This window comes from Brachycentrus maculatus, unplaced genomic scaffold (assembly GCF_059751285.1).
Source record: "Brachycentrus maculatus isolate JH-2025_06_01 unplaced genomic scaffold, ASM5975128v1 h1tg000421l, whole genome shotgun sequence".
NCBI classification, from domain to species: domain Eukaryota; kingdom Metazoa; phylum Arthropoda; class Insecta; order Trichoptera; family Brachycentridae; genus Brachycentrus; species Brachycentrus maculatus.
The window spans coordinates 837,981-851,601 of record NW_028281169.1 but is presented as its reverse complement, the minus strand read 5'-3'; the positions used below and the strand labels follow the sequence as shown (position 1 = coordinate 851,601).

At 37.9% G+C, this 13,621-nt stretch overlaps 1 protein-coding gene across 1 annotated transcript in view; it reads left to right on the top strand.

Annotated features, from left to right (window-relative positions):
* Nucleotides 1-13,621, top strand: part of LOC148302706 (transient receptor potential cation channel trpm-like) — a 248,030-nt gene that overhangs the window by 196,307 nt on the left and 38,102 nt on the right. The window contains exons 10-15 of the mRNA XM_088271175.1: nt 2,695-2,881; nt 4,353-4,611; nt 6,035-6,221; nt 7,101-7,290; nt 8,382-8,593; nt 9,597-9,755. Coding sequence (XP_088127301.1) covers nt 2,695-2,881; nt 4,353-4,611; nt 6,035-6,221; nt 7,101-7,290; nt 8,382-8,593; nt 9,597-9,755 — 1,194 coding nt within the window. The remainder of the gene's footprint in view (nt 1-2,694; nt 2,882-4,352; nt 4,612-6,034; nt 6,222-7,100; nt 7,291-8,381; nt 8,594-9,596; nt 9,756-13,621) is intronic.

Genomic DNA, 13,621 nt, shown 5'->3' with positions numbered 1-13,621 from the left:
GATAATTGGGCGGGGACAACCGGGGCTCTTTTGAAGCGGCCCCTTTAGGCGTCCTCGCTGACCTAAAAATAGGCTGTCCTCTCGACGGAAGATCCACCGGACTCTCCGGGACGGGCTTGGCATCCTTCGCATTGTCATCCCAGCCGTCAATAGCGACCGGCGTGAACACGTGTTTGAAATCCTTCGGCAACCCGATATCAGCTTTCGTCACTCTTCTTTTCTTAGTCTTCTGCGGAAGAGTCATGTACTTCAGTATGTAATTCTTTTTTCTTGAAGGTTTTTCTTCGACTTGTTGAACAGGAGCTTCCGCGGGGGGCGGTAGTCCACTGTTTTTATTGATGAAACGGGCTATGAAGGACCGTATTTTCTCATCTCGGAGATCGGATTCGGTAATACGGGCTTTATGTAAAAATTCTGCAGAAAGTCCCGCCAGAATACCGTCAACGTCTAATACTTGTTCATCTTTCATATTGGACGAGCCGAACACGTGCTTGAAGTCTTTAGGAAAACTAATATCGGCTTTGGTAAGTTTACGCGTTTTAGATTTCTTCTTTCTGACAGTATTTTTATCCTTTATTACACCGCCAGCGTCATTTCTAACACCGCCTAGTTCGTTTCGCTTGAGGTTATTGTCTAGCGTTATCTGCGCTAAGTTTCCCGGGGTGTTTGGGAGAAGATTCGTTTGAAGAGCGGATCTCCGCAGGCGTTCTTGTCTTCTTTGAATCTTCAATTCAATTTTTTCATACAACGACGACTTGAATAACATCGCCTCTATCTCGCTGGCAAAATTGAACGCCACCATGTATTCGTCGGCTTCGAACGTGTGGAAGAATGGTAACGGGGTCTTGTACTGTATTTGATTGTAGACCTCCTGTTCCCAGATGCGTATTTCCCTTTCGATACAGTACATTGTGAAGAAGTAGGACTTCAGATGGTTGTTTTTGATGAAGCAAAGAATCCCGGTATCCATGTGAACCCACTCGCTGTGGCCCGGACCTTCGGTCGTGAACAATTGGACCACCGCCGTCGCCAAACTGATGCATCGAGGACCGATCAAGTTAGATATCAAAACGTTTTCTTCTTTCTTGAGCAACATGCTGGGTCTATATTTGATACCCTTGTGATCCTCCATGTTTGTTAGTCAATCACACTTTAAACCCGGCCTTTTTACTTTATTGATACGCTTTTACTTATGAGCAATTCCCGCAAAACTTCAACTATCAATAAATGATATCCGTCTATAATAGTATCGTTTTATCTAATCTCACGTGTGCTGATTCAATATTAGTATCCTGTAAAATGCTTATCTTATCTTTGCGTTTTAATATAAATTTGAGATAAGATGTGTAAAATACTAATAAAAATGAATGCCTTTTTTTTTAATAACTTAAACTTTTAGGCTTATTTATGTAAATATGTACAACTAGTTTCGACAACTTACATACAGATGTTCTTATAAACAGAAAAAAGTGCAAATACTTCACCTGTTGATGAAAATATCTCTAGATCTGAAAACAAGTCGTGTTTAATTAATTAACTCCAAATTGGAGAAATAATTTCATCATTGTATTATTCCACAAAGTATACACCAATTCAATAGATAATTTTATATGAAACCATGTTTGATAGAATATCAAAATCATGTCTACTTCTAACCACTATCAAGTGGCGCTTAGGGCACCACATAACTGTTACATCAATTGTGATTATATGATAACAGGGTACTTCCCAAATTTATGAACCTACAATAAAATAAGAGCTGTAAAAAGCTTTCCTTATCCCAACATAGATGGCGGTTATGAACTCACATTTACTGTGTCACGAGTGTGATCAATATATTAGTGATTTCCAAAAATTGACTAGCTTGGTCGTCAATCATGAGTAGAATTGGTGAAAGTTACATGTGTGTGTATAAAGTGATTACTTAAGAAAACCTATGATGGTCCTAACCCCTGTATATGCCTAGACTACCGTATTCTTCTTCATCTATGTTGAGATGTCAAAAACGTAATAAGATAAGATACTGGATGGTATAACTTCCTCTTCTTTCTTCTTCATGAGCCCTCTGTCCTCCACTGCTGGATATGTCCTTCGGTCGGTTGCTGCTTGCAGCCAGTTTCTACCCCCCACAGTGACTATGTTGTCAGACAATCTCTTTTGAAGTCTTCTGACGTTTTTTTTTTTTGCTCTCCCAAGGTCTCCATCTTAAAGATGTCCCCGTCTTTAATATGGATGATACAAATTAAGGAGTTCACAGTGATGGACATTACTTCTATGTAAAGATCTTCTGGTAAGAAAATGGATGAGAAATAGTAGGTACTCTATGAGAAGATGAGGAAAATAGTAGCAATGCCTAGGTAATTTGGCGTTGCATACCTATATTCATGTGAGGACCCACATGCTGTAAGTCACCTGCCGCTTAAATTGCAACGCTCATGACAAACAAGTTTTTTTTTTAGGAATAACCCGCATAGCGTATATTTTAGATGCTTGTCTGCAGGTAGGATAGTAAGGATAGGGAAAGTAAATGTGGAAAATATATCAGAAACACCTAGACCAATTGAAAATAAGTCATTCTTGAATTCATTTTGCAATTGGAGGGAATCGAACCCGCAACGCCAGTTTCGCAGCGAGCGTTTACCCAAGTACGCCACGTCGCCTTTCAAGTAATTAATAAAGCTCTGTCTCCCTCAGATAACAGTGTTCAGGATACAGGAGCGAGCAGAAGGAGGATCCCAGGAGCTTGACCAGACCATCCTGACGGCCCTCTTCAGGTCACAGCATCTCGCTCCCTCCGAACAGCTGTCTCTCTCACTCACCTGGAACCGAGTGGACATTGCTCGCTCAGAAATCTTTGTGTACGGACAAGAATGGCCCCCAGGTAATGACAAACTTCTCTTCTCTGCCTACCCCTGCGGTAAGCGGAGTGATGAGTAGGTTATGTTAGATTAGTTAGTTCAACCTACCTGGATTTCAATAGGGAGATAGGAAATTCCCTTAAAACAATGTTTCACTCGATAACTTAGTAATTATTAAAGCAAATTTTTTTATGATCTTTATATTAACACCGCACATGTCCGCCTCCGTAGTGTAATGGTCAGCACGCTCGGCTACCGTTCTGGAGGTCCCGGGTTCGATTCCCAAAGGGGGTAAAATAAATATAAGTGATTTTTTCACTGTCATATTTATTCAATATTGCCCTGGACTGGTACCTGAAGCGGAGGGCTGATCACCTTTCCTCCATGTGTAAACCATCAAGATAACACTGCGTTTATACGACGCAGTGCCCTATGCACCATTAGGGTGCGGATAAGGGTTTTATTATTTTATTATTATTATATTAACACATTATTTTTTGACATTTCAACGTAGATGAAGAAGAATTTGGAAGTCTTCATCTTTGTTGAGATGTCAAAAAATAATATTAGAAATAACTCCTACAATTCCAGATGATCCAGATTAGTGAACAAGTATTTGGACACACTCAAAATGTTCTTATATTAACACATTTCAGATGTTTTTTTTTTACGCCTATGGACCGCTGGCGACAAGTCCTAACTATTTATACATATTTGATAATTATGTACATATAGTTAAGACCTTAGCAAAGAGATTGGGATATAATATTCATATAAAAACATTGGATAATTCCTTCTTTTCTGCTTTTAAAATGAGGCTAGCGCAGAAGGTGAAAAAAACCCTTCTGGTCCTTGAACATCTATCAACCCGACGGGTAGAAATACTTTTCCTGTCGGAAGTGTGTTAATACAGTAGAACCTTTCAAAACGACCACCTCTTATATAGAGTAAAAGAAACTGTCAAAAAGTTGCTCCCTCAATGAGTGACATTTATAGTTTTTTTTAGTTAATTTACAGTTATACAGAAAGGTCAAGTACCTATTTCACGACATTAACTTGTGTTAGAAAATCATACAATTAAAATCATACACCTAAGTAACTTCACTGCTAACTAAGAATCAATGAAATTTATAAACTCATGCCTCTAGCTAGATAGTGAGTGTTTTTGCCTAGAATTTTCACTCATGAATCACATGAAATTATAGTAACCTTAAACATAAAGAGTAAATCCACTCACCAGTAGGTATAGGCTATAAAACTTAAAAATTTGAAGCCTGAGTAGGGACATGATACACTGTGAGTCATGACGTTAGGTAATTCAAAAATTGTGTTTGACACTGTCAAAAAATGTTTCGCTTAACGAATGGTCCACTTAATGAGTAAGATTCTGGAACGAATTATATTCATTATGAGAGCTTCCGCTGTACTTTTTTTGTTGTTTCAAAAATGCATATTTTTTAAGAAAGTTGAAATCCTTAATAATTATGATTTCAGGGGCTTTGGATGAAGCCATGATGCAAGCCCTGGAGCACGACCGCATAGACTTTGTGAAGCTCCTCTTGGAGAATGGGGTTTCCATGAGGAAGTTCCTGACCATCCCGCGGCTGGAGGAACTGTACAACACGAGGCAGGGACCGAGCAACACGCTGGGACACATTCTGAGAGACCTGAGACCGCACATCCCCAGGGGATATCTGTACACTCTCCACGATGTAGGATTAGTTATTAATAAATTAATGGGAGGAGCTTATAGGTAAGTTGGAATAAATGATACTGATGTATTACCGGAGCAGAACTATTTCTCTCTCCCTCTGTGGTCTCAATCCTATGGATTGGTCTGCAGCAATAAATGACACCTCCTTTGCCATTCCAGTCTATTTTGAGAAACCCGGTCTATTATGCGAAACCCTCGTCAGTTCCTCATATGCTGCACTAATTTAGTAATATTACTTTTTTTAAGGAACAACCCATAAAGCCTCTCCTTTTTAAAGGCATGTTTGCAGATAGGATAGTAAAGGATAGAGACATTTAATGTAAAAAATACATCTCAAACACAACCAATTGAAAGTAAATCTTTCTCAAATTTATTTGGCAATTGACAGGAGTCGAATCCAGTTTATACACCAGTTTCGCAGTCTACCCATCTGCACCATGGCTCCTGTCTCTCTTATTCTCTTACAAATTAAAGTATTGCAAAAGTTTACATCTTTCAATATGAATAATGTCAAATACTCAATGATTTCAAATTTCAGCATGGGAAAAGAGAAACAATTTATAGTCAGTATTGAAAAAATAGCTCGAGTACTTTGCCCATCTTATGTAGGGGGACAAATACAAAGTAATATGTATTATATTACGAGACAAAGTGGAAGGTAAACACAGCATAGGAAGAATATGCATATCCTGGCTTGACATCTTGAGGGAGTGGTACCTCTATAGTACTAATTGGTGTTTAGAGTAACTGCAGACTAACTTACCAACCATCACGCCGCTTCCCCACAGGGGTAGGCAGAGAGAATAGAACGCCACACCACTCTGTCTTTGCAAACATTCTTCGCCTCTTCCACGTTCATGCATCTCCTCATACATACCCGCCAATTATTACGACTCCTAACCTAACCATTTTCAAGTATTTGGCATACCTGATCGTGCCATGTTTTTCTCGGTCTTCCTCTGCTCCTTTTCCCAATTACATTTGCCTCATGAATTTGTTTTACCAATCTTTCCTCACTCGTTCGTTCTACATGTCCAAACCATCTTAACACACCTTTCTTAACTTCTTCTTCTTTCTTTGGTTCTTACTGCAGACAAAGTAACAATTTATACAATTTTTTTTGGAATCACCTGAAGTTCAAGTGACTCTGAAATCTAGCTATGGCTTGTACAACACCGCTTATCATGTTCCTACTTAGGTTCAAGTTTTATGGCCTATTCCTTGTGTGAATAGTTTTACTTTCTATGTTCAAAGTTACTATACATTAATGCTGTTATTGCATGAAAAATACTAGGCAAAAACACCCGCTATGGAGTGGCAAATACATTTGCTTTGGGATTTTAGAAATATGAGTCCTGCCTGCTTTAGATTTTTCGTTGAATGCCAAATTCGAAAGACACTTGCGGATATGCGGATGATTATGATTAACGACAACTCATAACCTCACTTTCTTCTATTTCAGAGCATACTACACAAGAAGAAAATTTCGTCCAATATATGCCAAAGTAATGAATAAGAATTCTAACGTCCATCGAAACTCCGCCTCGTTTGTTCGGCACTACAGCGGGAATCCGCTCAGTCTTGTTACCGGTTTCATGCCGGTCACTACTGAAATGGCGCTATTCGATTATCCCTTCAATGAATTACTGGTAAGTCCAAAATATAATTATATGGCTAGTCATAAAGAGAGAATTGGAAGAAGTGGGTCCAAGAGGGAGGCCTTTGTTCAATACTGGACCCAAGAAGAAGGCTGAAGTAAATAAGTAAGTAATGAGAGGTGTGGTGCTAGAGAAGGATGGAACAAAATAGTGACAAATAAGGGGGTTCTAAGAGTACATTCTTAGAGTTAGAATAATGGAAGGGAGAAGATGTTTCGATTTATCCTGTGTAGAAAAAAAAAACATAAATTAATTTTTTTTGCACAACTCTAAGGGCGTTTGTGCACTACACGGAATTACACAGAATTTTACCGTCTGGCACGTCAGTTACGTCACGTCATGTCGACCGAATGCAGTAAAAATGTGTTCACTCAGACGAATTTATGGCAAAATAATGTATAACATAAAATAGCTATTCAATTTAATTTTGTTTCGTTACTAACCCCGTAGTTTATACTTCTTTAAAAACCGGCATAGCTGGGATAGGGCGTTTGTGCACTACATGGAATTTTACCGTCCGGCATGTCAGTTAGCATATAAAACAGATGATTGGCTTGAATTGGCTTGTGCTTTTGTCCATCTTTCTTCGGATCTGTGCTCTTGATCGGTGCATGAACACGTTGCGCATAAATTCGAAAATGCTAAACTGTCATAGTCGCTTTCATTTTTCAAAACCGGACTGCCGGACGGTAAAATTCCGTGTAGTGCACAAGCGGCTTAACAGTGTGTAAGGAATCCCTTACATACTTTCCAAAATGTATTTGATACTTTTATAAATCATGATGTGACATCCAACGGATCCGGTATTTTTCGCCAGAGTAGCGGAAGCTGATATATCAGATTTTGGTAACCAGGGGTTAAATCTTTCAGATGTGGGCAGTGTTAACAAAGCGCCACCAGATGGCACTGCTAATGTGGACGCACGGAGAAGAAGCCCTGGCCAAGGCGCTGGCGGCCTGCAAGCTGTATAAAGCCATGGCCCATGAAGCCGCAGAGGACGACCTTGAAACTGAGATATATGAAGAACTGAGATATTGCGGGAAAGAATTTGAAACCAAAGGTATGCACAACGATCATTCATAGGTTATTGATTACTTTAAAACCTGCACTGGAAGAGAGTCAAGTCCAACAGAGAACTGTGGAAATCCAAAAGGGAGGTCTTTGTTCAATACTGGACACGAAAAGGCTGAAGTATTGATTACTTTCTTTGCTTTCTGTATGGCTAAGAGTACAGAGATAAGCAATGTTGATAAAGTTAACACACTGTTTGCGGGAAACATTTAAAAGTGTCTTTAACATACTGTTAGTAGAGAGCGGGAGATTTTTTTTTCTTTATTTTAAATTCTTTTGCATTACATAGCATAAATTCAAATACAAAAAATATTAATAAAAATAAAAATGAATACAAAAAAAGATCCCACAAAGGCATGGCCTGTGTGTGGGTATACAAAATAAATAGTCATAGTACAGGGTATAAGGGTATAGGTTTCTAAGTAGAATTAGTTGATACAAAATACAAAAAAATACTTGACTCTCAGTAAACAATTTTTTTTTAAATAAAATTAAAAACTTAAAAAGCGTTTGTAAGCAAGAGATGTTTATAAGCATTCTATTTGCTTACTTTTGGTAGAGCGCGAGATGTCAAAAAACATTGTACATATCGGAGTTAGGTTTGCAGTTACTTGTGATTAGTATGTGATCCTAATTCATATACTAATTAAGGTCAGGGTTGATGAAAAAACCGCCCAAAAACAATGTGTTAAGAAAGGTATGTTGAGGTGGTCTGAGCATGTGTTACAAATGAGTGAAGAAGGTAAAAGATGAATAGTAAAACAAATTTATGATGTAAATAAAGTTGGGATAGGAGCAGAGGAAGACGGATGATAACTTAGCATGATCAAGTATTTCAAATACTTGAAAGTTGTCAGGTCAGGAGTTAAAATAATCAGCAGGTATGTATGAGGAGATGCACGACTGTGGAAGAGGCGAATATTGTTTGCAAAGACGGATGAGTGTGGTGTTCTTTTCTCTCTGTCTGCCCCAAAAGTAAAATTTTGAACTAACAAACATTTATATTTTTGTTTATATAGATGTACCCACCACAATTTACCAAAATTCAACAAATTCATTGAGTCGTTTAATATGTTTCAGCCCTTGAACTACTAGACTTTTGTTACCGACAAGACGATGATCAGGCGCAACAGCTGTTGACCTGCGAGCTTCAGAACTGGTCCGGGCAGACCTGCCTCAGTCTGGCGGTGGCGGCCAACCACCGCGCCCTGCTGGCACACCCCTGCTCCCAAATCATCCTGGCCGACCTCTGGATGGGAGGACTAAGGACTAGGAAAAACACCAACCTTAAGGTATCACCTATTTTTTCTTCTGTTAGTGTCATGTCAGGTCTCCCTGACGTCGATTATCACTTGAGAGCAATTGTCCTTGTCTTGGGCAGCTCTGAACAGCGCCCCGACGGTCCTAATCCCCATCCAATCCATCATCATGGTAAGTATCACCACCTTGATGATTCGTGAAAGCTTTCCACAGGGTATTGGGACATACAAAGGGTGTACTTGGAATCTCTGGTCGATGTTGAAGAGTGTTACTCACTCTGACAATGAGCTTTCCTTATTACCGGAGTTGATTTGAAGTGTACTGTATAGCTTAGAGCAATACAAGACCGCATTAGATGGACCACTAAAATTTCAAGACAAGACCTTACAAAATGGACCTCTAATATTCCGAAACAAGGCCCCACAAGATAGACCCTTAAAATTTCAAGTTAAGACCCCAAAAGATGGACTCAAAATTTTAAGATTTTAAGACCTTGGGAGTATGAAAAAGGCATCAGAAGACCTCAAACTAGATCGTCCGACCACAAAGCTGCTGTGGGGGGTAAAAACTGGCTGCAAGCAGCAATTAACCGAAAAAATGGAAAGATACGGAAAATGGTTTTATCTAGCAGTGGAAGACAGAAGGCTAAAAAAGAATAAGAAGAAAAAAGCTTAGAGAAGTGGTTCCAAACCCTTTTATCGCCGTGGACCAGTCAACTTTTGATAATTTACCGGGGGGTTTTCATTATTTATAATTTAGATTGTTTTGATTTCTGCTTCTATTTGTATCTTGTCAAGTGCCTTTTACTTTAGTGATCACTCTGGCAAAGGTTTCGCAGTATTGTGCCATCCGGAACAACTCCTCTGTACCTCTTATCTCGGTCCAGTCAGGATATTGCTCAGCCATAATGCTCGCTTTCTGTCAATTCTTCAGCATCCTTCTATCTTTCCCATCATGATTTTTCTTATAACAGGATGAATTCATAGTGTCATAGTTTCTTTCTCCGTTTGCTAAACGCTTATTTGTTGTCTTTAGGTCATCTTGGGACTGATTTTTCCATTTTACATCATAAAACTGGAGTTCAAATCCAAGGAAGAACTGCAGCTCATGCCCCAAACCGAAGAGGAACATCTGGAAAATGAAAGTTTAGAAGAAGGAAGGGAAGATGACAGGAACCACAACCCTGATGCAGAGGTCTGTTTTATTCAATTTATTACAAATTTGTTTTTTACATTATACGTCTATCAAAATGATATTCAATATTCTAAACTTACATTCGGTACAACTCCGCAATAGTTTTACTGCGGAATTTAACCAAAGTAAGTTGTACAAGTAATGTTTAAATAATAATCATTATAAACATGACGGTGATTTTAAATTTTAAATAACAAGCTGAATTTAGAGGTTTATGAATTTTACATGTTATAAAACAAAACTATTTGAATGACTCAAGGAACTCCGCTGGATCGTGGTTTTTGCTGGATATATTTACTATTTCTGTTTCGCTGCAGAAGTAGGCAGAGAGTGGAACGCCACACTTTTCTGCCCTGACATACACTCCTAGCTTCCTTCACATCCATACATTTAGTCATACATGCCCTCCGATTACGTGGACTTTTGACAGCGCTAGATTTTAGGTTCCGATTGATCTGGTCTTGCCAAGTCTTTTTCGGCCATTCTCGATTTGTTCTCCTGTTCACATTCGTCAAATACACTTTCTTTGTCATTTTCTCATAACCATTTGCTCCACATGTCCATACTACCTAAAATAACTTTTCTTTTATTTTATTTATTGTTTCGGCATTAACTTTGTGGTAAGACATGTTACAATGATTAAAGAAAACACTTCGTTTTTTACCACTTGAGTTTTATTATAGACATCATTCAGGTCTGTATAATAACTTATTATACAGACCTGAATGATGGAAGTTTAACTTCTGAAACATGTAGTCTATAATAAAACTCAAGTGGTAAAAACGAAGTGTTTTCTTTAATCATTGTAACTTTTCTTTTATATAAAAAGCTAGAATACAATACATGTTTTCTTTTGTTATCTTTTTGTATTTGTATTTGACTCACATGTTATGAGCTACCGTTTTCATTAACAGTTTTATGACTAGTTTCGAGTTGGTTTGTTTTTTAACCTGTTAATGAAAACAAATCGTAGTCATACAGGAGAAACTGATCAAGTGCATTTTTTACAAAAACGTGATCATTGACTATTTGATATCTTACTAGATTAATATTGCCCTGATAAAACCCAAAGCTATATTAAACTTGGAAGTATAATATATTGACATGTTAAAAATAACTAGCTGCATTGATGTTTATTTTCATGCCAAGCAAAAGTGGCTTGGACTTGAGTTTTGACAGTTGTGTTTGTCAGTTCATATATTACATAGCTCCAATAATTTTGTCATATTTTGAGTTTTTTTCGATATTTCATAAGTTGTTTATAGTTTAAATGGTTGCTGATTAAGGATTACTTCTCAGATAAGCCAAATCTATCGTTATTTTATTATTTTAATTCTTAAATTTCGTACTTTATTATTTTCCTAGTTGTAATAGTAAATTGCAACAATAATATTTTTTAGTTGCATATAATATTTTTCGTTTATATATATATATTTTTCTTTCTATACACTTATTGGATTATTTCTGAATAAGTATGGAAAGAATTAAAACACGTCGTAAGGAGCCTCCCGACATCCCATCTACATCTTCTTCCAACTCTTCATTACCCACGTCTCCAATCCTCCCCAACAAAATCAGAAAAATTTCTAAAACTGATTCTGCCAAAGATATTCATAATGCAACTCCGAAAACCTTATCCCCTTCAACATCTAATGATCCTTCTTCCTTACAGTCAGAATATATCAAAAACAAATACACAGAAAGAGACAGTGGACCTTTCTGCGTTTTTGTCCAAAAAAACGTTGTCCCCAATTCTTCTTTCTCTTTGAATATCATCGATTTTGGCAAACTTTTGCAATCCCTAAATATTCCTGGTATTGTTCCTCGTGCAGGAATAAAATCTATCGGCCGAAACCGGATTTCTGTACAATTTTTGACATACTCAGCGGCAAATAGTTTTATTGATGATAATGCTTTGGAAACATATGACTATAAAGTATTTATCCCGTACCATATGGTCTCTCGCATGGGCCTGGTCAGGGGTATCCCTTTAGAGTGGACCCATGAAGAGATTGTAAAAAATATTGAGGTTCCAAATGAATGTGGTATGATTACAAAATCTCGAAGACTATCGAGAAAAGTCACTTCGCCTGTAGACCAAAAATTCTCGTGGGTACCCACCCAAACTGTTATTCTTACTTTTCAAGGGCAGATTCTCCCTAAAAAGATATTTTCATTCTATTCGGTAATAGACGTTGAGCTATACATCTATCCTACAATTCTTTGTTTCGCATGCTGTCGTTATGGACACGCCAAGACAATTTGCAGGTCCAAACCTAGATGTTTCAAGTGTGGATTGGAGCATATGGGTGAGACTTGCGAAGTTGAAATTCAGAATGCTACATGCGTAAATTGTTCAGGTAATCATTTAGCTACCAATAGAATATGTCCTGAATATTTGAGGCAAAATTTAATAAAGAGGAGCATGACTGAACAAAATATTTCATATAACGAGGCTGCCAAGTCCACATTTAGCAAGGGAAAATCATACGCAGATATTACAAAGTCTACCACTTCCTCACAATCCCGTAATATCCAACAATCTTCTCATTCACAACCTTTGTCGTATAACAAGACGGTTTATAAAGAATCCGCTCCGAGGTCATTGTTTCTTCCTAACATTAGCAAATCAACTCTTGATAAATTAAAGTCCATTTCCTTTTTACCGTATACAAATTCTCCCGATGGTTGTGCTCTTCAGTCTGGCAATAAAGAGGCCAGTGTTACAACACCGGATAATTTATCACACGTACTTTCTCAATTAATCATACTTATTACCTCAATTTTCGAAAACTCCCCCCAAAAACCGTACAACGCTGCCAAAACCACTTCCAATTCAACTCTCCAAAATCACAATGCCTCACAAAATTCCAATCTCCTCTAATAACATAATCACCCCTATTACACAAGACTCTCATCTTAACGAGATGGAGTCAAAATTATCTATCTTACAGTGGAATTGCCGTAGTGCTATTTCGAATAAAATAGATTTATGTTCCCTTCTAAATGAATACAAAATTGACATAGCTGCTTTATCAGAAACCTGGTTCAAGCCAGGATACAACTTTGTTATCCCAGGTTATATTTGCCTGCGTGATGACCGACCCGATGGTAGAGGAGGAGCAGCCCTTCTTATTAAAAACCATCTTCACTATTCCCACATCCTAGTCCCAAACTCCTCATCTTTCCAAATTGTTGCAGCCTCTATAAACAATGTATCCTATATTTCAGTATATATTCCCCCTAACATCCCTTTTGATCTGTCTGGCTGGAATAATATAGTAAAATTGTTGCCCAAATCATTTTTCATACTAGGTGATTTCAACGCACATTCTCTCAGCTGGGGGAGTGCTTATACAGACCGCTCAGGTAGGAACATCTTAAGTTTCATTGATGATAACGATATATGTATACTTAACGACGGCTCTCCTACCAGATTAAGTTCTCCATCTCATAGACAGAGCGCTGTTGATATCTCATTATGCTCTAACGATTTAGCATCTAGGGTAACCTGGAGTATCTTAGACGATCCTCATTCGAGTGACCATTTCCCAATCACTATTCACATACCTCTTAAGTCTCGCATTACCCCTAGAACTCAAAACACCATTTATAATTTTAAAAAAACTGACTGGACTAACTTTGTTAGTATTTTGGGAAAAAATAATTCCAAATCTCATCCTGCGAGCGACTTCGATATCCCACTGGAGTATTCTAAATTTATAGACACAATTATGTCCGCAGTTAATTCTACCACCCCTAAAATAAATCCAAAGACTCGGAGGAATCCGTCGCCATGCCCTTGGTGGGATTCCGAGTGCAGTCTAGCTGTTAAAAATAGAAAAAATTGTATGTCCAAATATAAA